This window comes from Camelus dromedarius, chromosome 16, assembly GCF_036321535.1.
Source record: "Camelus dromedarius isolate mCamDro1 chromosome 16, mCamDro1.pat, whole genome shotgun sequence".
NCBI classification, from domain to species: Eukaryota; Metazoa; Chordata; class Mammalia; order Artiodactyla; family Camelidae; genus Camelus; species Camelus dromedarius.
This window is the reverse complement of record NC_087451.1, coordinates 37857170-37882040: the sequence shown is the minus strand read 5'-3', so window position 1 is coordinate 37882040 and position 24871 is coordinate 37857170. Positions and strand designations below refer to the sequence as shown.

The following is a 24871-nucleotide window of genomic DNA, read 5'->3' as shown; positions in this document are numbered from 1 at the left end:
CCTCTGTAGTAACTGTGGTTCTGGTTGTCCTTAGATCTATAGTGTGAACCCCTTCCCCGTTACTGTAGAATCACTCATAAAACTTTCTTACAGAGTGTTATTCATTCTGAGTAGATCTGAAGAAATCATTTTAAAATAAATCTTGACTGGCATTTCAGCTGAAGAAGGCTTGTTGCTTTTGTTCGTAGATTTAGCCTGTTTTGAAAAAAATAAAATAGAAAAGGAGCTACAGTGGCCTCTATAAACAGGCAGTGAGACCACCCAGTAAAAACGTCACTCTCTGCTTTTGTGTCGTCTTCCCCAGTCCCAGATTTATGTCTCCTCCGCTGGGGGTAGGACTTGGTCTTCTTGCTGGATCCCAATTGTTTAAGATACGACTTAAAAAAAAAAAGAGTCTATAAATTAAACACCAAAATAATGAGATTTCATTGTTTTATTTAACATTCCCTTAACTTTCGGTTAGCAGTAGTAGAAAGAAAAATATTTGCTGTTTCTGTGTCAATTTACCTGTCAAAGAAAACCTATTCACCAGAAGTACTGTCAGCAACATTTGTAAGCTGAATTGAAGTAATGCTGCTTAAACAAATGTGGGTGTTGTTTAAAAGGCAGTTAAGGTTCAAATGACAGTTCTCCTTATTTCCCCTTTATAATTTGTGCCTCTTCTCTGTGGTCATCGATCAAGTGTCAGTTCTGTTCGATGGATAAACCAGTCAGTGGAAGATGGTTTATATCAAGATTTGATATTCTTAACAGATACTTTACGACACAAACTTTTAAATCATATTACATGTTTTTACTGGAAAACAGGCCGTTACCATTTTTTTAAACCTGGAATTTTACTGTATGTAAATTATATCTAAATAAAAATATAAGTAAGCTTCCCTGTCCAGTTACCTCTCTTTAGGTCAAAATATGAACACCCTGCTCCCCGCTTCCTTTGCTTTATGTCCAAAATACACATGGGGAAATCCTCCTCCATCCCTCCTACTCACTGAAGGATGAATGAATCATCTGTTTTCTCTGAAGTAAAATAGTAAATCCAAACCTCATGAAAGGAAGGATATGGTGACATCATGTTTTTTAGGCCAAAAAAGCTTTAAAATAATTTTTTTTTATTCCTTATTATGGAAACTTTCAAACATACACAAAAGTAGGGAGAACAGTATGAAGAACCCATCACCCACCACCCAGCTTGAGCAGTGTGCCAGGCTGACTTCTTTTTGGCAGTATCCTTAGCGCAAATACTCTGCCTTTTTCTCTTGTAACTCCTTGGCTGTGTGGAGCTTGCTGCGAGCCAGGCCGTGTCTGCATGTCACCTGGCAGAGACTCACCCGCTTCCCTGATTCTTGACCACAGGCTTCACCCAGAGTCCTCAAAATCAGCTCCAGCTTTACACTTCTATAGGACAAAAAAAAAAACTTAATCCACAGGCTTTTTGCTTACACATGCTTTAATGCAGTCCCTTTAAATAAAAGAACACTGTAACGTTCAGCATTCCCACTTGGGACAGAACCCAGGAAAGGAGCCATTTACCCTTCGCCCCTCAGTGGATGGCAGGCACAGAAGAACGTGCCCGTATTCCTCGTGATGCCTTGAGAAAGGCCAGATACAGGGATTTGCCAAGACTTGACAACACAGAATGAGCCAGAAATGTAAGTGTGAAGCACACTGAATTTCGGGCCAGTGAGAACTGGTTCAAAACCGCTTAGCCAGTAGGAGAGCACGGTTACACAGTCTGCCTGCTGGAGGATGGCAGGGTGTCCCCAGGCCACTCCGCTGCCAGTATTTCCCCAAAAGGTGATTCCAGAGAAGAGTGGCTTCTATACTGTTGATTCTGTTTTGATTTGCAAGTGGATTTTTTTCACATTTCTCACAACTGAGGTTTTGGTAAAGATGGGAAGGTGGGGAGTTCGAGATCATATTCTCCAGTGAGAACGTGGAAAACAGATACTCTGGGTGATGTGTGGAAGCCAAATTTGCCAGCCTGTTGAGAAAGGGCAGTAAGGCCATAGCTCAGACGTGTCATCTCGGACACCCACCCCCCCACCCCCAGCCCCGTACAAAGACCTGGCTGAGAGTCTGGCCAAAGGTAAGGTCAGAAATCTCTGGAAAAACTTTTGGTTCTACTAAAATACAAAGTCTGAAAGCCTCTCCCTGTCATACTTTGTGCCCTGGGAACATTTGATCATATCTTGTGTATCATTACAGCACAGTATTTCTCTTTTCCAATGAAGTCTTCCTTTATTGAATAGCTTTTAACCTCTTTCTACTTTAAATGAACTTTCATTTCATTGGTCCATGATTAAAAGGCATGTATCTGCCATCATTTCATGTTTGTATAATTGGTGCTACAATTGAAGTACAAGAGGAACTTTGTTCTTTAGTAACTCCACATAATTCCTTAACGCACGGCTTTACGAGTTGAGTAGCTGCTTTGAATCGTGTTTATAAATTTTATGAAAATAGCATTCACTATAACACTCTTCTTTTTTCCCAAGTGAACATAAAAGCCCTCATACGGTCACAGGAGCCGTTCAGCGGGCCGTTAGGATCGCAACTTGTCCTCACCCTGGAAAGTCCATTAACGTGTAAAATCTTTCCCACTTTAATTTGCTCTAATTATTTTCATATTTTAAACAAACAAATCAAATTATCCTACAACAAGCTCCCTTTTAAGGAATGTGCTATGCCCTCATTGTTCTTCCGGAGCTAATTATGTCATTTACGTTTTTCTTCTGGAAAATGTCATTCTTTGTTCCCGAGCAACACAAAGCGCTCTGAAAGTCGGCCCAGCGTAGCTTCCCACAGCAAGCTTAGCCGACTCGCATGACGTTTAAAGGCAGGTTTAATTGGGAGCAAAGAACTGCCTTCCAGTAGCGATGCAAGTTAACACAGCAGAGCTAAGAGACAGGTAATTCTCTTGCAGAATAAACAGTTTGGCTTTTCAACTTGGAATTTGTTTTATAATTTTTGACCCAATGTTGGACATTCCATTCTTTAATTATCTTGGGCTTTTCTCAAGAATAAAGTAAAAGTTGTGCTTTGTGTGTGTATGTCAAATGTCAGGTTTGAAGGTTTTTCAATAAAGAAGCCACAACTTAAAAGAAAGTTCCTGCTTGTGCTTTGAGTAGTTGTGGTCATGTTCACAGGGTCCTTATGTCAAATTCTGTGGTTGAAAGTCTAATGACCTAATAATTTTTTTAGAATGTAAGGCCAGAAACAGCTGTCTATATAAACTGTCATTCTCCTTTCTTCTGGTGCATTTTAACTTTTTTGAAAGTGGAATATTACTTGGTTACTCTTCAATTTTTTAAACTGATTTTTTAATAGAAATTAGAAGTAATTTCTAGACATTCTACTTTCTCTGATTAACCTTAGAAAGATGACATGTTTTACATTTTAGTTAAACTTATGAGCAAATTTGAAAAGTGGTACCTTTTTGAAAAGCAAATGTAATTTCATTTCTATTTTGATGATATTGATAAAATATAGTAGATTTAATTAGTCTCCTCATTATATGAAGCACAGAGAAAGGGGCAGCTCTGTCACCTGTCCTCTGGGAAACCCTTCTGACCCCGTTCGCATCACGCTGACCTCTCCCCGGTCGCCCCCCGCACCTGGGATTCTCACTGAGCCTCTTGGCCTCCTTGCCCTCTGCCACTCACTCTTATGTGGGTTTCAGAACCTCGTCTTTTCTTACTGACGTCCCCAGGGAAGTGTTCCCTCTGCGCCTCTGTCAGAGACCCCTCTCCACTGTTCCAACCCACCTTCCCAGCATGATCAGTCCCCTTTGAAATCCCAGCAGCACCTTAAACTCAACTTGTCAATGACCGCGCTGCCCCACCCTGTTCTGACTGGCTCCTTGTCCCGTCCCTTTGTCAGTTCTCTGCTCATTCAGGGTCAAAGCCTTGTGGTATTTTGAATCCCTCTTTTCCCTGGTGCCCCATTAATGGTTCTGCCACATCCCCCTCCTCCTGGACCTGCCCTCATGGCATCTGGCCCTCGCTGTTACAGCAGCCTCCATGCTTCACCCCCCAACTTCACTCTGCAGAATTGTTTCCTCAGGATTCAAGGGGAGAAACCAATCGGGGCATGAACAGGGCCAAATACTGCCATGGAACGAGGAAGAGCAGTGGCTTCTGGCTTTGGCATTTGGGAGGTGACAAGTGACTGGTGAGAACTGGCTCAGGGAAGTGAGGGGTAGGAGTGGGAGGCAAGGACGACGGGAGCCGAGAGGGCGGGAGGAGGGGACAGGGACACGGAGTGTGGGCTGCCCGCTGGGGTTTGCTGGCCAAGTGCAGGATGCAGATGAGGCAGGAGGTAGGGAACAATTTTTTGTTTAAAAGACAAGGGAGATGCATGTCTCTTTTATTTTTTCTGTGAAATGAAACTAAAAACAAAAATCAAGAGAGTGTTGGTTTTTTATTGTGGTAGAAACCAGACAATATATTATTTACAAATAAAAATAATATATATATATACATATATGTGTACATAATATGTATGTGTAAAGATAGAGATCTTGGGAAGATATATTTATATGTTCCATATTTTAAGAAACATAATAAACTTTAGTTTACTGTGCCATATTAAGGACAATTGGAAGCCCTGATGATTGAAGTAAATTTCCTCAGGAAAATAGTTCAGATATGTGTTAGTTCCTTCCCAAACACGGATTCAGTGTCATGTGTGCCAGGCCTTGAGTGGGTTTAGCACCAGGCTGGCAGATGTGAAGAGGAGAGAGCCCTGAGCTTCAGGTGCCCCCAGTCTCACGCGGACATGGAAACCGATTCTCTTAAACACTAGATGGATAAAAGCCCAGAGGAGGCCAGACTTGACTCTCGGGATAGGTCGGGGGTTACACCATCCAGCAGCAGCAGATGGGGCAGCTTCCAGGCAAGGAGAAGAGATGGATTAGCATGAATTAGCACAAACATACTGAACCTGAAATTGGTCAAGATCTGGAAATTCCAGCCTAGCGCCTTCCTACTGGCCGTGTGGACCTGAGCAAGCTGTTCAACCTCTTTGAGCCTCAATCATGTCCTCTCCAACACAGAGGAAATAATAAATGCCTACTGCACAGGTTTGCAGCGAGGGTTAAAAATGAAGCCCACTCAGTCGATGATAGCTCTTGTTGTTAGCGATCGTAGCAACGACATCAGCACGACACCGGGGCTCCATACGGCTCCGCATGACCCGAGCCAGGGGATGAAGCTCCCTGAGTACCACGCGAGGGGGGTTGAGCTGTATCTCAGGCATGCGGAGTGTCGTTTAAGCATTTCAGTGGGAGAGTGAATAATGAGATTTTGGTTCAACACGGTCACTCTGACAGCAGTATGAGGACGGACTGGAGAGCAGAAAAGAGTGAGAGCAGAGAAACAGGGACAGATATTCTTCCCAGTCAGTAATCAACACCCTCCTTGATTTTGTCACAAGAGAAGCTGATGACAGCTTACTTACTGGTTAAAAAAAAATTATCAAAAGGGAAAAAATGCTATTTGGTCAAAAAGCATAGGAACAATTGCATTCATCATTTTGAAAACAGACCACAATAATAGAATTATAAACAAAAATAGAGAGTTTCAAGCTCATCGTCAGACTCGGTTGATTTATGGATTTTATAATCAAGTATGATATCAAAGAGCCCCTAACACTTTTAACGTCATTCTCAAACCATTATACTCTTTTAATTAGAGGTTCTTAGCCTGGAGTTCCTCCATGGAAATCACAAGCAAAATTAGAAGCATGTTTTTCTGTGTGGTGAGTGACCACATAGCATTCACCAGATGCTCCAGTGGATCTAGAACTCCAGAAAAGGCTAAGAACCACTGTCTATACCTATATGTAGAAAAGACTGAAATTGCACTGAAAGAATTTTTAATGGATATGGCCTTAGACATTCTGCCTGAGCTCCAGACTGCTGCACATAGCCGCTACCCAACACCTGCGCTTGGATGTGTAACAGGCATTCCAGACGTAACATATCCCGGGCTCGGCTCCAGATCTTCTCCCCTGCACCTGTCCCTCCTTAACCTCCCCCAACTGCAGTCTTCTACCTGCTCAAACCGCAAACTGAGCTCCTGGGGTCTTTTTTTTTCATTCTCTACGTCCATGCCTCAGGGCTGTCATCTCTATCTTTGAACGTGTCTTGAATCTGACATTTCCCTCACCCCCAGCTGCTACCATCCTGGTCTGGTTCTCCGTCACCCTTTCCCAGTATGTTTCAATGGCCTCCACCCTGCCTCCCTGCTTCTCCCCGTATCCATCTTCAATCTATTCTTCCCAGCAACCAAAGCAACTCTGCCCACAACCCTCCCATATACCTTGAATAAAATGGAAAGTCCTCGACTGCTCTCTGAGGCTTCACGTGACCTGATGTGATTTGACCCCTGCTATGTACCCAACACTGTTGCTCCTCTCTGCTCACCACATTGGCCTTTTTTAGTTTCCTCCAACTTGCCACCCCAGGATCTTTGCACGTACAGGGTACCCTGCCTGGAAGGTTCTTCCTGCAAATTTCCATGTGACTTGCTCTCTCTTCTCCTTCAGGTTTTGCTCAATTAGCTTTTTTTGGGCCATCTGTTTAAGATTGCAGCACCCCTCCTTGCCCCACTCCAGAATATCCTCCTCCCCTGCTTTATTTCCCTTCTGCACTTGTCACCGACATATATTACACTTACTGTTTGCTTGTTGTCTGTCCCCCAGGATAATGGAAGCTTCATGAGTGGAGGGAATCTTTTTTTTTTTTTTTTTTGGTCTGTTTTCTTTCACTGCTTTATCTAGAGTACCTATCACAGTTCTTAACATTGAGCAGAAACTCAGTAGTCTTAATTGAATGAATTTTATTTTAAGAATCCATTTAGCATCTTTGCAATCACCATCCCATGTATTCCGCTCACTGTAATTTTCCATGTATTATGTCTGTAATTACATTGGATTGTTTGATTGGATCCTGTTTCTTCTCTAGTTCACCTATTTACTTAAAATAGTAATTGGCATAATGATATTTATTGATCTCTGTTGTTCCTAAATTCCTCCCAGATTAACCTCTATTTGATTTCCAGCAGCTACTTGGCAACTGAAAGAATTCATCTCTGTCTGCTTCTTATAGGCTTCTCAAAGTCCACGCGTCTTCAATGGCTTAATAAAGAAATTCCTTTAGGGTTACTGTGCTTTACTCAAATTACCATAGTGTAATTTTGAAAAATGTCATGTTGGTCCAATATTACAATTCCTAGCTGTCACAACGCTTTTCAGAGTGTGTGTGTACCTTGCAGGGGTACTAACAGAGCTATTTTAATTAGCAATAGCTTTACGCTTTATTACATGCTTGTGGGTCTATGCTGGGAACATAGGAGATATTTTTATAAGATGAACTGACACCTGCTAATGTGTCTGTTTTGTAAGTTTGGAATTTTTAATACTAGTTATTCCTAAAGTAGAAAACATCTGGGCCTGAGAAAACTCTTTGGAAGAGCAGGAATAGACTAGAGATCTGAAGCCTTTATAATACCAGTTCAGGTAATAAAACTCTTTTTTTCAAGGGCACAAATTTTTAATGTGTTGTGTTTATCTTACATTGTTTCAGGCTTTACAAGATGAACTAGAAAACCGCTCGAATCAAGTGCGATGTGTAGAGAAAAAACTACAGCACAAGGAATTGGAGTCACAGGAACAGGTACTCTCCCGCCTGGCCGGTTTGTTTGTTTGCTTTCTTTAGGTCAAAGAGCTTATATATGTCCTGTTTCCACTGGGATGCTTTGGCTACAAGTAACAGAATGCTCCACCCTTGCTAGGCGTAAACAGCAAAGAGATCTATTGCCTTACAAAACCGGAAGTCTTTAGGTAGGGCAGGCTCCGGGCAGAGAGCCTTGGGGCCCTGGCTCTGCTGCTCTCTCATCCTCATGGCTCTAGCTCCTGTGTTGGCTTTATCCTAAAACCAATTCCAAGGTAGCCACAGCCGCTCCAGGCATCCCATGCAGATCTAGTAATATCTGGAGGCAGAAAGGGACTGTACATTTCTGGGGTCCCCTTCTGAAAGGTAAGGGGACCTGCCCCAGAACCACCACCCAGACTCACCTTCCTTTTCATCTCACTGGCCAGAACAGATCACATGCTCAGCCTGGCATGTCCAATCCCTGACAAGAGGACAGAGAGTACCAAAATTATTTTATTTTTTATATTTTTAAATTTTATTTTATTGAGTTATAGTCAGTTTACAATGTTGTGTCATTTCCAGTGCAGAGCACAATTTTTCAGTTATACATGAACATACATATACTCATTGTCACATTCTTTTTCATTGTGAGCTACCACAAGATCTTGTATATATTTCCCTGTGCTCTACAGTATAATCTTGTTTAGCTATTCTAAAAGGGTACCAAAATTAGCCTAGACCAATTAGGACCTACCTGCTGGCGCTGGAATTACAGGAGGAAGGATAACATGAATGAGGAAGAGGGTAACGGATGTTGGCTATGCAGCCGACAGTGTCTGCCATGTCATCATATTAAAACAAATGGGCATTATTGTACTTAGAGGCATAAATCATGTTTTCTTTTGAACTTTAATTTTCTCCTCTTTTCCATTATGTTAATAAAAGTAATTTAATATAACCAGAATAATCTGGCTATGACAATAGCTAATGACCTATTTCATTTTCAAGTGACAGCATCATTTTCATCCAATTCTTTTAAATTTAAACTAAATTTAACTAAATTTAAACTATAAAGTCGACAACATATCATAAGATCATAAGTCTTAATGAAACTTTTTATAAGTGCATTGACGTCAGGCTAACAGTCTTCTAAGTGCCCCAGTCTTCATGGACGGAACCCACCATAGGTATTGGCAGATGTTTGCACTTCGGCTGTCTCGAAGTAAATTCAGTACAGGGATCTTGGGTTAGGTCACTGTGACCTTGTCAGAGGCGTAAGCCCTGAAGTAGGGCTGGGGGGAAACTTTTGTCATCTCTGGAGTTGTTCACAAACAGGACCCTGCAGTAGAGGATTGCACAAAACGTTAGGCGTAAGCATCTAATAGGTGCCGAGTGATAATGCTTACTGAACTGAACTGACCTCCGACAGTTCCTTCTACTGTCTAATGTGTACCCCGTATCATATAATGTCACGTATGGACATATGTATCGTGTATCTAGGATATGTATTATAAAGAGTGTATGTCGTACAGTTGATAATAGGCTAATGCTAGGATGAAAAATTAATAATAACTGTGTTCATCGAAGGCCTACAAGATGAGAGACACTGTACAAGAAACGTTACACATATCAGTTCACTTATCCTGCAAATGACCATATAAAGTTCTCCCCATTTCCCAGCTGGCACACTAAAATCCAGAGACGTTGAGTGACTCATCCAAGATGATATGGCTAGTAAATAGTACAGGTGGCTTCAAATCCTGGTTTATCTGAATTCCGAACCTTTGCTCCTCTCATGACCGTTTTTAAGTTACAGCATTTGTAGTTCATAAAAAAGCTGCATAGCAGTGACAGGGAAAGAGGATTTATTAAGGTTGGCGGGAAAACAAACACACCGCCCCAGACACCTGGCACAGTAGACAATGCCATTAGCTCTCAGTGGGCAGAGAACAGCAAAGAGCAAAGGGGACGAAAGCAGAGCTGACTTGGCCACAGGTGAAAATGCCTCCTTAAATGGCAGCCTGGCCTTCAGGTGGGACCGGCACAGGTTTAATTGTCACTGAGGTCAGCTGAGCTCCCCTGGCTGGCTGGGGTGCCTGTAACTCAAATGAGACAAGCATCTTAAAAGCAGGAAACGGTGCTCCCTGGAGGACCGGGCCTTCTCCAGTTTGTGATAAAATATGACTTAAGGTAAAACTTTGTTGACATCACTCTAATTCATGGCAGAACTTCACACAGAAAATTCCATAATATATTGAGAGTAGGGAAATTAAGAAATCCCAAATGAACAATAGGGAAGGATTCAGGAACCACTCTCAGTCTTATTTTATTGACTTCTTTTTGATCATCAAAGTTGCTTTCATCTTTGTAGTGACAATAGCTTTCTAGACTATTTCTTACACTAATTCCTGATATCTTCTCTTAGGCTGCAGTTTAGCAAAGAAATGTCAGGAAATACCCAAGGGTGAAGTTGGGTATTTCATAATCTTTGCAACCATGAAATGTTGGGTTCTTTCCACAAGATTCTAGGGTATATAGTGAAGCAAAAATGCCAGTTGTTTCAGTAAAACTGAAGACCCAAACATGGGCACTACATAGATACTATTCATCTCTATTTAAGTTGATTTAACTTTTATTTTATCTAAATTTGACCTTTCCATTTGTGACACTCATAGAAGTAGTCAAAAATAATTCGACCTACAGAAGTATCGTCATGTACGGTTTTTAGGGTCTGCTTACATCATGCAGTGACTGAGGATATTTAAAATGTGAAATTGTTTGTGATTTTCTTTTTTGCATCTGTCAAAGCAGTTGCCAGATAACAGTAGCTAGCCTGACATTAGCCAATCAAACAACCAAAATGTGTGCAAAACAGCTTCTTGGAACTTTTCTTCCCTTTCTTTTCAACCAAATATTGTTATCCTGATACTATTTGCATAAAGAATCAAAATTGAAACTGGCAGAATTACAGAACACAATTTCCTGGGCTGCTTTTATTTTAACTTGCTTGCTTTTTTTTAAAGGGGGGGGGGGTGTTAAACTGTTTCTGTTTTTCATTTAAGAAAAATTCCTGTGTTTTGATTCTATAAAAACAAAAAAATGAATGAGGCATTCTAAAAGTTGTGTTTTTAATTAAAAACAAAAAGCTGCTTCTCATCAGATCTTGATGGGTGGTATCCTTGCTGCCCACCACTTGCCTCAGTGTCATCAACTCTCTCCTCTAAGTCCCCGCCCTCAGCAGATCTGTAAACGGAGTGCCCAGGGCAGGTTCGTTCATCGTGGATACAAAGGGTTAATTCGCTCCTTACGTGGAGTCAAGATAACACAAACAGAATGAGCAAATACCAATTTTCTATCTAAGTCAGCCTTCCAGAGACATATCTTTCCTGTAATCCATAAATAGTAAATTAAAAAACATCATTCTTTTTATCCATACCAGGAGTTAATAATTTCTAATTTCCGATAAGATCCGAGCAAGAATCCCATAATTGCAGCGAAGGAAGGGAGATCAGAGTTCTGATCAAACTTCCTCAGCATGCAAGGAAACTGAGTCATCAGGAAAGGATGTGACTCCCCTCACACGGCAGTGGCAGGCCCAGGGTAGGACTGGACGTAGGCTGCCCGCTCCGGGATCTTACTTTCCATTATACTGAGCACTGTGTAAAATGGACCTCTGCCATGTAACACTTGGGTTCAGATTATATATAAAACTAAATCTCATTTTCAGAAACAAACAATGTTTTATTATTCACACAGAGATTAAGTGATTTGCTAGTCCTTGCCAAAATAATTCAGTCTAATAAATCACAGAAAAGAGAGGGAAGAAAAAAATAGTCTAAAATTTTAATTGGTGTTCTTAACACCATACAAAGAAAGCATATAATGATCACAAAGGCGTTAAATAATGTCAGACTTGAACCTAATATAATACAGATAATAATATACATGTAACAAAACCCCTACTTTGAACTGGGTGTTTTAAGTTTTGAAAGTATGAATAGCTTTGATTACATTGATCACTCGCTTTCCCAGAAGATTATTTTAAATAAATTAGTGAGTGGAAACAATACTTCAGGACCTAATAAATAAAATACAATGCTGTGCATTTCACAGCAAGGTCTTACTTTTTTCACTCAACGTTTCCCTCCTTTGACAAGCGTATTGTGTTCGACCATAGCAGGTACTGAGAAGAAATACAGAGGAGTAAGTTGTAGTTCCTGCCCTCAAGGAGTTTACAGTCTAGCAGAGCAGAGGAGATATGTATCAAGCGTAGGTTTCAGGCAGGGAATTTAAAGGAAGTTCTTTTTCTTCTAAAAGATTTAGAGCCTCAGATCACAGGCTATGGGAGGGACACAGCATGGATGCTGCCCACCATCTTCCACCAGCACCTGTTGAACTGAAGTGCTAGAGGGCCTTTCTGAGTTTCATCCTCAAAACAGTCTTGCCCGCTCCATGTCCGTTTCCTCTGTGCTCATGTCGCACTTTCTGTGGAACTCCGTTAAAGGCTTTCCTGTCAGACTCCCTTGGTAGATGTTTGCTCTTTGAGAGTGGGCCCCTGAGCTGGGATTGTGTCCTATTTACCCTCTGTCTCAGCATTTAGCCCAGAGCCTGGCCCATGTGGTGCCCAGTGAGTTCATGGCAGAACGAAAGAAATGAAGGAGGAGGGGAGGGGGGGTTAGCAGCATCACACGCTACAGGGAGTTTGAGGATGAAGTTCCAAAAGCCACTGACCTTGAGCAGTGATTGACAGATTCTTCCTAATGCATCTCTGAAACGTATTCTAAGTGGACTTTTCCTACACGTATTCTTGTCCATGTTGAAACAAATATGAAAGATATTCTTTTATAATGTTCATCTGGGATGAGCAGGATTACTGAGCCTTCTCCTGGCTTATCTGTGGACCCTTGGTTATTTCCCCAGACACTGCACCAAAGGATTCATAGGCCAGGGAAAACCAAGAGGGACCAGGATGCTCCAGCTCCTGCCAGCCCACCTTTCCTCTTTTTTTTCCCTCCAGTAATTTTTTCCAGCTTTATGGAGATATAATTGAGAAATAAAATTATATATATTTAAAACATACAGCATGATGATTAGATATGCATTGTGGAATGATTGCCACAATTAAGTTAATTAGCACATCCATCACCTCACATAGTTACTCTTTTGTGTGTGCTGGGAACGTTTAAAATGTACTCTCTCAGCAAATTTCAAGTGCACCTACAGTATTACTAACTATAGGCCCCATCTGTACTTTAGGTCCCCAGAACTACCTTATATCTGAAGATCTGTACCCTGTGGCCAGCAGCTCATTTCCCCCACCCTCCAGCCCCAGGCAATCACCATTCTACTCTGTTTCTATGAGTTCGACTTTTTTCTTCTTTAACTCCTTAGATGAGTGAGAGTCTCTTTCTCTGCCTAGTTCATTTCTCTTAGCATAACGCCCTCCGGGTCCATCCCTGTTGTCACAAATGCCCACCGTTCTGCTTGTCCCTAAAGCAGGACAGACTTCCCTTGAAAATCTCTCCCACAAAAAATGCCCTCAGAAGGCCAAAGCAGGAAGAATACCAACTGAGTCCTTTATTTTCTCTGCAGATAAATTTAGCATTCTGCTGCTTCCTTAAACCCAGGTTCCTGGCTTTAAGAATAAAACATGGTCCCTTTGGTACCAATAGCTTTGGGGTAATGTTAAACATTCTGGGAGTGCCTTAGCTCCTTCCGCCTGTTGTACCATTACAACTGTTATCATTTGTATTCCCAAAGACTTCATTGGCCTCCCACAGTGCCCAGTGATCTATCGGGGAGTAACGTGAACATTAGGAGAACCAACATCAATATATTTAAAGCTTTCGTTGGATAGCACTGCTTATCTTTAAACCACCTCAGACATCATCAAGGGTAACCAACAAATCCAGAGGGTCACCGGCAGCCTTACAGAGGAAGATGCTGTGTAGACAGAAAATCAATTAAGCAATAATCATGTCAATTGTTAAAAGGAAGATTTGGTCTTTTACAGATTTCCAAGCCTTTAATTTCCATCTTCCATCATGGATTTTCAAACTTCACAGTGTAAGCTGCTGTTGGCTAACTCATCTGCAGTGAAGTCTATTTAAAAGTACTAACAGCTCAAAACTATGTTTTATCCCTAAGCACATTATGAAAACAGGAATAATAATTGAAACAGAAATATAATTCAAAGACTTTTATTGACTTTTCATGTTTAATGGTTATTTTTCTGGCTTGTTTCAAGTAATTTTAATAACCACAGTTTATTTACAAAATTCAGGCTAATTCTTTTGTTCCCAAGCCAACAAAATATGTTTGTTCCCAGGCAGCTGGTATGAAGCATCATTCTAAAATTTGAGTTGTTGCGAGGGATAGAACCACATTTAATCTGGGCCATGTCTTATTCTCAGTGAGAGTTTGAATACTTGCCCCTGTTTTCTGAAAAACACTTGAAGCGTGGTGTCAGGGACGTAAGTATTTTCATTAAAAGATACATCTCATCAAAATATTCCTTATAAATCAGCTATTCTAGTAGATTTTAGTAGCAAAGCAAGCCAAACACTTGTACCTAAAACCACCACTAAAAACCAAACATGATCACAAAGCCATTTTTATGGAGAGCTTGAAGCAGCTCTTCTAGGGTGAATGGGCTCTGCGTTTCGTCGTTGCTTTCTTGAGATTCCCTTTGTTTTTAACTTCACTGGAGGAGAGAGGAGGTGGGTCCCTGGTGCGCCTGCCGCATGGTTTTAATCCTCTGCTTTGCTGACATATCAAATCCAAGTGTCAGCAGCAAAGCAGCCCCTGCGTCATTGCAGCTGTTTTTCCGTGAAGCATTTTCTACATTGCTGAAGGGGCTCTTGGTCCGTGCATGTCCGTGAAGGCTGGGGACGATGAGGATAGGGGTCGGGGCCACGGGACCGCACAGGGCCCTGGCCCGGGGCAGCCAGATTCACAGCCGGGCTGCGGCTGCTCAGGGCTGTGTCTCGGCTTTCACGCCTGTGACCGAGTCATGTGATAATGCATTCTCACTTCTTTTGGTCTGACCTTTTTTTAAGGTAGTTTTGGCTTTCATTTTAGTCTTTAAAAAAATTACTTTCTAAATCAAAAAATGATTTTATCCAAATGATTCACTCCCAATCAGTAAATTATGGAGGCCCTCAAAGAAAAAGCAGGAACGAAAGCTTGAAAGCAAGTGGGGTTCTCTACCACCTTTTAAAATTGGTGGACAAGAAAAATGATCAAGCATTAACCTAGGTAATCGAATATAGTCTCCCAGGAAGATAAAAAGGAGACTGCATCCCTGAGCAGTGTGCTATCAAGGCTCACTTTTCTGGCAGCTACTAAGCACTGAGTTCATGGAATTGAGTGAGCAGCTGGAAAGAGGAAGTAAAAGAAGAGATAAATACAGAGATGGTAAAACAGGGTGGGTGAGTCAGCATGGTAACAAGGGAAACATTTGAGGACTATTTATTGTGCTTGTCACATTCAGCAAAGAGTATCAAATATTCTAAAATACCACTTACTTGCAATTCCTTTTCTACTGTAGTCCAGTCAGAAAAAGTCTCCTTTTCCTGTTGAGGAAGGGCTATTTTGAGGTAGAAGCAATTGAAGTTGTTTATTGTCAAACAAATGACAGAGCAGAGGTATTTCAGAGGCATCAGATATATACCAATTTGAATTAGAAATAAGGAAATCAAGGTGACTCTTTTTTTTAATACAAAGGAAAATTCAGAAGTTTGAAAGGCCATTTGAATATACTTGCCTTGTAAATCACCTTTCGGGTTTCTGTACAGAATTAGAGGACATAGTTCTGATTGGAAAAAAATATTATTAAAACATCTTCAAGTGCAAAGAATGATTTATTGAATCAAATGGAAAAATTAGAACTAGTGAAGAATATAGTGTCATTGGCACTATTAAAATTTTGTGAACTAAGAGGCTGATTTTGAATCAGGCAACCCAGTTCCTGCTCAGCTAAGAGCATATAGAAACTACATGAAAAACTTGGTGTCCTAGGAACTTCTGTTCTTATAATAAAGGGAAACACTGTTTGAAGATCCATTTTTGGTTTTGTACGTCAGGTTTATGCTCAGGTTTTTTCAGAAATGATGTGGAGTAGTAGAGAGACTACGATGGGAGATTTTTAAATTTTTGATTAAGAAGTAAGAGAGGAATTTGCAGCATGTTGGTGTGGGCCCTGACAGACTCATGTTGGGGGGGCTCTACCCTGCTCAGGTAGCTAGTGAGGCGTGTGGAAAAGAGGGTGCAGACGTCAGGCTCGGACACCTGTGCTGGCTTTTGCAGCAGCAGAAAGTGATCTGACGAGGGGTGCATCAGGCCTGGCACTCCCTGTGGAACCAGAGCAGCAATCCATCTTAGTTTTCTACCCTTCAGCTTTAAGATTTTATTTGAATGAATGCCTCTGCAGAAATAATGGGAAAATATTGGGAAACTAGACCAAATGATCCCAGATGCTTCATTTAGCACATAAGATGTTGAGGTTTTGCTTGATTTGATCAACAGAGAAAAATAAATGAGATGGTAAATCAGAACATGCCATGATAACTAAATGACAGCTCAGAGTGAATTCTTTTTCTAAACGCCTAAGTGATACTTTCAACATTTCAGTTCAATTCAACAAATATTTTCCTGATCACCTATGATATATCAGGCTCTTTATTGGCCTGATATATGTCTGTGAACAAACTGAACAAAAATCCTTGCTCTTGTGAAGCTTAGATTTTAATGACAGGTTCTTCATAATCTTTTGCATTTCTATATAAATTTTAGATGGGACTGTCAGTTTCCAATAAGTCTTCCAATCCATGAACATAGTATATCCCTCTGCTTTATTTAAGCATTCTTTAATTTTTGTTATATTTGTATCATTTTATGTAAAGCTATCTTGCACATTTTATGTTAGATTTATTCCTATGTATTTGACATATAGTGATGCCATTTTAAGTGATATTATTTTAAAAATTTTATTTTCTCACAGTTTGTTGCTGGTTTTTAGAAAAACAGTTGACTTTTGTATAGATTCCCTTTATCACATTTAGGAGGTTTCTTTCTATTCTTACCGAGAGTCTATTTTTCTTTTTAAAATCATAAATGGATGTTTCTTAAATCTTTTTTTTAAGAAACATCCTTTTGGAGACTTTTTTTCCATCTGTTGAGATAACCCCTATATGAATTTTGTCCTTTATTCTGCTAATGAAGTGAACTTCATGTTTTGCTGGATTTTGGTTCGCCAGTACTTTGTTTAGAATTTTTACATCTATGCTTATGAGTGAGATTAACCTACAGTTTTCTTTTATTGTGATGATCTTACTTAATTTTGGTATCAAAGTTTGCTGGTCTCATAAAACAAACTTGAGTGTTCCTTCTTTATCTGTTTTCTGGAAGAGTTTGTATAATATTGATAATTATTTCATCCTTAAAATATTTGGTAAATAGAGCCATCTGGGCCTAGAGTTTTCTGTGTTGGAAGATTATCAGTTAATTATGGATATACTTTCTTTAGTGATTATAGTATCAGATTTTCTAGTTTAACTTCTACCTAATTCTCTCTTCTCTTTTCGAGACTATATATATGTATATGTGTATATATGTGTGTGTGTGTGTGTATATAACACCTTCTAACTATATTTCCTATGTTCTGTATTAATTCTGGTTGTTTTAAAATCTAGCTTCTGGTTCACTAAGTTTCTCCTTAGCTGTATCTAATCTGCTGTTAAACCCATTCTTAATTTTGGTTATTATATTTTTTCAGAGCTAGAATTTCTACTTAGTTTTTTTTTTTTGTTTTGGGGTTTTTTTGTTTGTTTGTTTGTTTTTAGTGTTCTGTTCTATGCTAAACATATTTATCTTGATTCTTTTAAAGTGTAGGCCTGATAACCATTATCTGGACTTCACTTGGTTCTTATTTCATTGTATTTGTTTCTCTTGGCTTTTGGTCGTTTTGTCTTGCTTTCTTGTGAGCCTAGATACTTTTGATTGAGTGCCAGATATTTTATATTGAACTTTATAGGAATAATTTTAGACCTAGGATGATGATAATTTCCTCCAGAGAGAACTTACATTTGCTTCTAACTAGGCAGGTAGTGGCACTTGCCATCTTGAATAAACAATCCATTTTCAGGGATTGAGATGATTTGAAGCTAGACTTCAGTTTTGGAGAGGTCTGGCCTATTTTCAACTCACTCCTGCTCCTAGCATGGGATTATATCAGGCACTCATCTTTAGTGAGCCCTGGACTGCAATTTATGTTTCAATGGCTTCTTTTGCGAGTCTGTTAAAAGATCTGTTCAGCTTCTCAACCTCTCACCAACCAATCTAGAATTAGCAAAGGCTACAATGTTAAAATGTCCCCAAATGTCAGACTTACAAGTTCTCTTGATTTCTATCATCTCCAGCATTGGCCCCATAATTCTTCCCTGCCTTGTTAGTTCCCTAATACCTTGAAGCAGACTTGGAAGAAAAATAATTCCATTATGAGAAGCTTCTATTGGGAGAAGTGGAAATCTGCCACAGATCTTCCTTGACTTATGGTGGGGTTACAACCCAATAAATCCACCATAAGTTGACAATATTGTAAGTTGAAAGTGCATGTAATACACCTACCCTACCGAACATCATAGCATAGCCTGCCCAGCCTTAAACATGCTCAGAGCACTTACATTGGCCTCCAGTTGCACAAAATCATCTAACACAAAGCTTATTTTATAATAATGTTGAATATCTCATGAAATTTATTGAATACTGTACTGAAAGTGAAAATTTTCAGAATGGTTTGTATAGATGCAGAATGGTTGTTAACATATTGGTTTTTCACCCTTGTGATCACATGACTGACTGGGAGCTTCTGCTCACTGCCGCTGTCCAGCATCACAAAAGAGTGTTGTATCGCTAGCCCAGGAGAAGATCAAAATTCAAAGTATGGTTTCTACCAAATACATACCATTCCCACATCATGGTAAAATAAAAAATCATTAAGTCAATCCATCATAAGTCAGGGACCATCCATCTGTATTTACATTCCTATGAATTGTTTGATCACATTCATTGCTAATCTGTTCTATTGATTTGTTTTTCAAGTTTGATTGATACAAATTCATTTTCTTACTTATTATGTATACTAATGATTTGTTAAATAAGTTGCAAGTACTTTCTCCCAGTTGCTTATCTTTAATTTTTTTATTTGGTATTTTAATTTTTTGAGAACATTGTCTTTTATTTTTTCTTTATGATTTCTAAGCTTGCTTAGGAAGGTTCTCCCTACTCCAAGATTATAAAATATATTCTTTTATTTTCTTCTAGGACTTTATGCATTTAACTCTTTAAGCCACCTCAAATTTATTGCTATGTACCATGTGGTATAAGGGTTGCAATAGCATGTTCCCCGAAGGAGATCCACTCCCTAATCCCTGAAATTTGTGAATATATAAGTCACATGGCAAGAGACTTTGCAGATATAATTAAAGAATCAATGACCTTAAAGTAGGGAAGTTACCTCAGATTATCCAAGTAGTGAGCTCAATCTAAACACATGGCCACTTTAAGGGCAGAGAACTTTCTCTGGCTGGAGGCAGGAGAGATGAGGCAGAAGGGGAGATTCTAAGTATGAGGAGCATCCAATGCACCAGTGCAGATTCAAGTTGGAGGGGGCGACGTGAGGAGGGTTGCAGAGGGCCTTCAGGGGCTCCCAGAGGCTCCCAGCTGAGAACCAGCAAGGCAATGGGGGTGTCAGTCCTGCAACTGCAAGGAACTGAATTCTGCCTACAACCTGAATGAGCTTGGAAGCAGATGTTCCCTCAGAGCCTCCAGATAAGCGTCTAGGCCAGCCCACACCTTGATCCTGGCCCTGGGATACCGGAGCAGAGGGGCCCGCGGGGACCCGCAGACTTCTTACTCACGGAACCGGGAGGTGATGGATTTGTGTTGTTTCAAGCTGCTGAATTTTAGGTGATCTGTTACAGCAACCATAGAACGCTTATGCAAGGACTTTACCTTATTTTATTTCCAAATAGATACCCAGTTATTGGTACCATTTATTAACTGAGATATTCTTTCCCCCACTTGTTTGAAATGCTACCTTTGTCAAAAATCAAATTTTTCTGTGTGCACATGAATCTGTTTGGGACTTTGTTGTCTTTCCTGGTCATCCATTTCCTGGGCCAGCATGAGTCATATATGATGGTGCTTAAGAGCGTGGACTCTGGAGCCACCGGGCCTGGGCCTAGGTCCCTGCTCTGCCACTTCCACTTCCTTGCTGTAAAAATGTAAACAAATGAGTTTATTTTTTTGCCTAAGTTTGCCTGTTTTGAAAATGGGTTAATAATAACCTGGCCCACCTCATAAAATTGTTGTGAAGATTGTCAGTTATTACAAGTAAGCCCTTTAGAAGAGTACTAGGACATAGCAAAGTATTATCTGTAGCGGGAAGTTTTCCCTCATCCTTTTTTTCACGTTTGCCTTAGTTATTCTTAAGCATTTGTACTTTCTTATGAATCTTGGAATAACTTCCATGTTTTAAGATCTCAATAATTGTTTGATTGGAATTGCTCAATGCAGTTGGCCCACTCTTATTACACCATCACGAATTAGTCTGGGAAGAATTAACACCTTTGTGTCTCTGCATTTCGTTAGGTCTTCTGTTGTATCTGCTGCCTATCCATCTTTCATCCCTCCACGTTTTTGTTATTGCACAGGCTGGGGCTCTCTTCAGAGGAGCACTGAGGAGTAGGAATGATAGACTGTGTCCTTGCCTTTTACTCAGCTCTGATGGGAATGCTTCTTAGGTTCCGCTCAGGTGTTCTGGTTTCTGATAGTTACTCTGTTGGATTTAGATGCACCACTTTCATTGTAATTACTTGTGTACCCGTTTTGTCTTTCCCATTAAACTAAGACTCCTTTGAGGGCAGAGGGTATATTACAGTAGGAATACACACACACATGTACATATATATATATATACATACCTGTATATTTGTTGTGTGTATTTTATATATATCTGCCCTGTGGCCAACTTTCACTACAGAGAAGATAGAGTTGATCTCTAGTTGGTATAGGGAACTTATACCAATCAGACAGACACACAGAGATCCTCAGTCCTCTTGCACATGTGTAATAGAAGCACCGCTCCCTTCCAGCTTGTCCTTACACCAGTCACAGAGTGACTTCTTGGCCCACTCTTACCATACCATCGTAGCGTCTCTTTAGATACAGAGAGGAGCCTCATCTCTGAGGAAAAGGACCCCCTCTGTAGGGAGTCAGAGAGAACTCCTCTTACCGCATGTGCTCACTCTCTCCCAGTCCCCCTTCTGGAGCTGGCAGACTGCAGTCAGGGGGTGTCTTTTCTGTGATGTCACTCTGTGGTCTGACCTTCAGATTCCCGGCCCGCTGACTACTGTTTCCCGTTTTGCCACCTGCTTAGAGTACTTCCCTTTTCAGCCAGCTGCATACTGTTTGTTTTGCCCACCCTTCACACAGCCAGACAACCTCAAAAGGCATCTGAGAAATGCATTTCCCTTTAGAAATAGCAGTAAACAACTCTTTATGTATTTGTATATTAGTCTGTTATATCTCTTATGTATATATTCTTTATAATTGTAAATTACTCTTTTGAGGACAGTAATGTGATGTAATTCCCCAATCATTCACATTAAGCTTAATCTTGGTACCTCCCCACCCCCACGCCCAGCCATGGCATCCACACGGTGCTTTGCACGGGGTGCGCATTTACTGCTTGATCAGTATTTGAATAATACATTCCATACGTTTTTGGATTGAGTTGGCTGACAGATTTATTATTCTGAACTAGTGTTTACTTCATTTTCATCAATTTTTAAAACTGCTAAATTTTTGCTTATGCGTATACTGACCTTTTTAGTGAATCTTGCCAAAAATTGATTGTAGCATATGTGAAAATTATGTTAGTTAATTGTTACCGGTTCCACTTTGTGAGCTATGGCATTTAGGAGCATCTAAATCTGGCGGAAGGTGAGGTTAGGTTGAAGCTGGAAGGATACATGAGGTGTTTTAAAGTTGGCATTTTGGGGTATTTGGTTTTTAAACAGGTGACAGATAATGGTAAAAAGTGTTTGCATTTGTGTTTACAAAGATGTTGCCAGAAAATAGAAAACTTCCTGATAATTTAAATTATGAGTTTTTTTTTTAATTCCAACTGACTTAGAACAATATACAGAAAGTAACAATGAGTTGACCTGCCTGTCAGAAAAGTCTGGCTATAATGTCTACGCCACCATTAATCAGAGGATAGAGTGTATTTTGAAAGTGATGAAATGCAAGTTTTCTAGACCCTCTTTAAGCATCAATAAACCTCAAAGAAGATATGCCTCACTGAAGAGAGAAACGACTTATTTTTAACAGGAGAAGGCTCTTATTCATTCAACAAACGTTTACTTAATAGCTGCTGTGTGCCAGGCACCATTAGCCCTGGAGCCTGAGTGAGACCATCTTTTTCTGGAGGAGCCCATCACTGAGTGGAGGAGATTCTCAAAGTTCACTCGCATTGGCTTGTTGACACGCATCGTCCTGGTTCTCTGCTCCCTTTTAGATCCTGCCTTTTCAGTCTCTTCTGTTGACTTCCGATCTTTGGCACTTCCCCATTATCATAGGTAACCTGTTTTCTGGTCTCCATTTCTTACTTCTTCCAGCTTTATATTCTCTCCTCCCCAGCGATACCATCTATTCCCGTGGGCTTCGGCACTCATTTCTTGCAGTGAGTCCCAAATTTCTACTCCAAGGGCACACGTCTTCTCAGACTAAGTCCTGCCTTTGTATCTGCGTGGTGACCCGTGCATCTCAATCTGGCGTATCAGTCTCTAGGATCCAAAAGCAAGGTCTTGAGAAAAAATGCTCCCCGATGCCAAATGTAGGTTTTCCAGCTGATCTAATATTTGGGGCTCAATGTCATAACATCTTCAAAAAGAAAGAGAATGAGCCGCTAATAATAATCAATAGTAATAGAACATCTTAATACCAGGCAAAGTCAAGCTAGCAGTGTGATGTCAGTGAAGACTGACGGGCCAGCTGCCCCTCTCCCAAAATGCTTCCCCTACCCACTTGCTGGAAACTGAAATTACGAAGGCAAAATTTTAGGTTCTCAGGGACCAGAACTTTATTTTTTCAATTAGAGAGACTCATTAGTGCAAGTTATCCCTCCAAATGGTCACCCCTCAGAGCCTTTCCCAAAAGGCAGTTCTGCTGGGAATGAGTGGTGAGAAACTGTGAAAACACTGGGCATCAGAACAGGGTGAGGAGGAGGCAAGATTCGTGTGGCAGGGAGGACAGAGGAAGGAGAGACCAGGAAGAAAGCACCGCTCGACTGTCTTGCATAGTGCTGGCCTGAGAGTCAGAAAGAGCCCGTCCAAACCTGTCCTCCGCTAACAGGGTGGCACTAAGTCTTAACGGGAATCAGTAGAGCTGAACTGGGAGAAGAGAAACCTTCAAATGTTAGCAAAACTGGAGCGAAAAGGATCCCCTTCTGTTCCATCCCAGGAAAGGAGGGGAAGTAGATCTGTCTTTGTGTTGTTGTCAGAAGGTGCTTTGATTCTTTTTCGGCCTGTGTAATCCCAGGAATGTTGCTCCCCAAAAGCCGCGTGCAGTCGGGTGGTTTTAAGAGTTCTCTCTGCCCTTGTGGTTATGAATTATATAGACTTTTGGTGCTTAACTACAAACAGGGGATTTTCCAGGTGGGGGATCGGAGTTATGAAAAGAAAAATGCTGAAATACAAGTCACTGGGGTAATAAGGTCTCTTGGATGTGGGTAGAAAGTTCCTGACTTAGAGCCGAAGGCTTACTGTGTATATTGAACAGCTCAGCATACCTGGAGGGCCCTGGGAATTAGTCAGAGGACAAGGCAGAGGTGGTTTTGATGTGTGAATTGTTTGCAAACCAAAAATAAATTTTTTAAAAATAAATGGCCTTGTCACCAACTTTTAGCTTATCAAACGGGGTGAGTGTCCTATGAAGTGTCCTGGGCATCGGGCCCCAGTCTGAAGGGCAGGAGTGGCTGCTGGGACAAGCCTTCCCAGGCGATGGCAGACTCTGCCAGCCCGTGATGCGTGTGTGACTACGTTGTCGTCTGTTTTGTTCTTCACGGTTTTACCAGTTACTCAGTATACAGATATTACAAAATGATCTTACTTCTTTTTCCATTTCATCTAGTTGTATGAAATGTAAAATATATTCGTTCCTAAAATTAATTAGCACCCTGATTCCCACTGCTGATTTTTCGCTGCTCTTGGATTCTTCTCAGCAGGCGTGTGTGTGTGTGTGTGTGTGTGTGTGTGTGTGTGTGTGTGTGTGTGTAGGGATGTTTTTTAAATGCAGACCCTTCATAGAATAAATTACAGAGGGACAAGAGAAGGGAATATGAGATTTTGGAGTTTGGGGGTATTTTGTTATTGTTTTATTTGTTTGGTTGAGTTTTTTGTTTTGTTTTGTTTTGGGGTGTTGATTTGCTTTTGTTTCTGTTTTTTGCTTTCTAGTACATCGATCTGAGTGGGACCACAGTTGTAGTCAGTTCTATCACAGATACCAACTCAGAAAATAATCATTTTATTCCCTCACCCCATGGCCCTGAAGTTGTGATTACTCTGTGTAATTCACTGGGCTTCTACACTTGGTTCCCTGGGCGCTTTCCCAAGCTTGTTCAACCATTAGCCTCCTGGACTTCTGGGTTTAAGTACTGTCAGATCAGATTTAAATCATAGGTTAAAGCTTGGTGGGTCTGTCATTGTCCTCAGTTTAAGAAGTATTATAGAGGTCACGACACTGCTACAAAGAAGGTGGCACCCATCCGTCACTTTATAAAAGGGAACGCTGCGGTATGTGTTGCACCGAAGGCCCCAGCCTCACCAGCCCCAGGACCCAGAGAACCAGCAGTGCGCTCGTTTCCTCCACTCTCTCTGTACGTCCAGGGATGGGCAGTGCAAAACCAGATGTAAACTATTTTTCAAATACTCCTCTGACTTAGCATTAAATTTCCTTTAGACCAGATGCCAGTGTTTAGATAATATCCAGAAGGATCCAAAGAGAAGGAATTACTCATCGTGTTTCATTCATATAAAATCTGAAATAAAGGGGGAGAAAAGTACAAAGAAACCAAAGTACCTTGGCTATGCTTTGCCAGACTATAATAATTTGAAAAGAACATTGCCTCTCTCAGAAGTGAAGTGTTCTTTT

At 40.7% G+C, this 24871-nt stretch overlaps 1 protein-coding gene across 1 annotated transcript in view; it reads left to right on the top strand.

Moving 5' to 3' along the window:
* The window catches only part of CEP112 (centrosomal protein 112), a 373877-nt gene that overhangs the window by 327034 nt on the left and 21972 nt on the right, over positions 1-24871 (top strand). The window contains exon 24 of the mRNA XM_031468925.2: positions 7589-7678. Within this exon, the coding sequence (XP_031324785.1) occupies positions 7589-7678 (90 nt within the window). The remainder of the gene's footprint in view (positions 1-7588; positions 7679-24871) is intronic.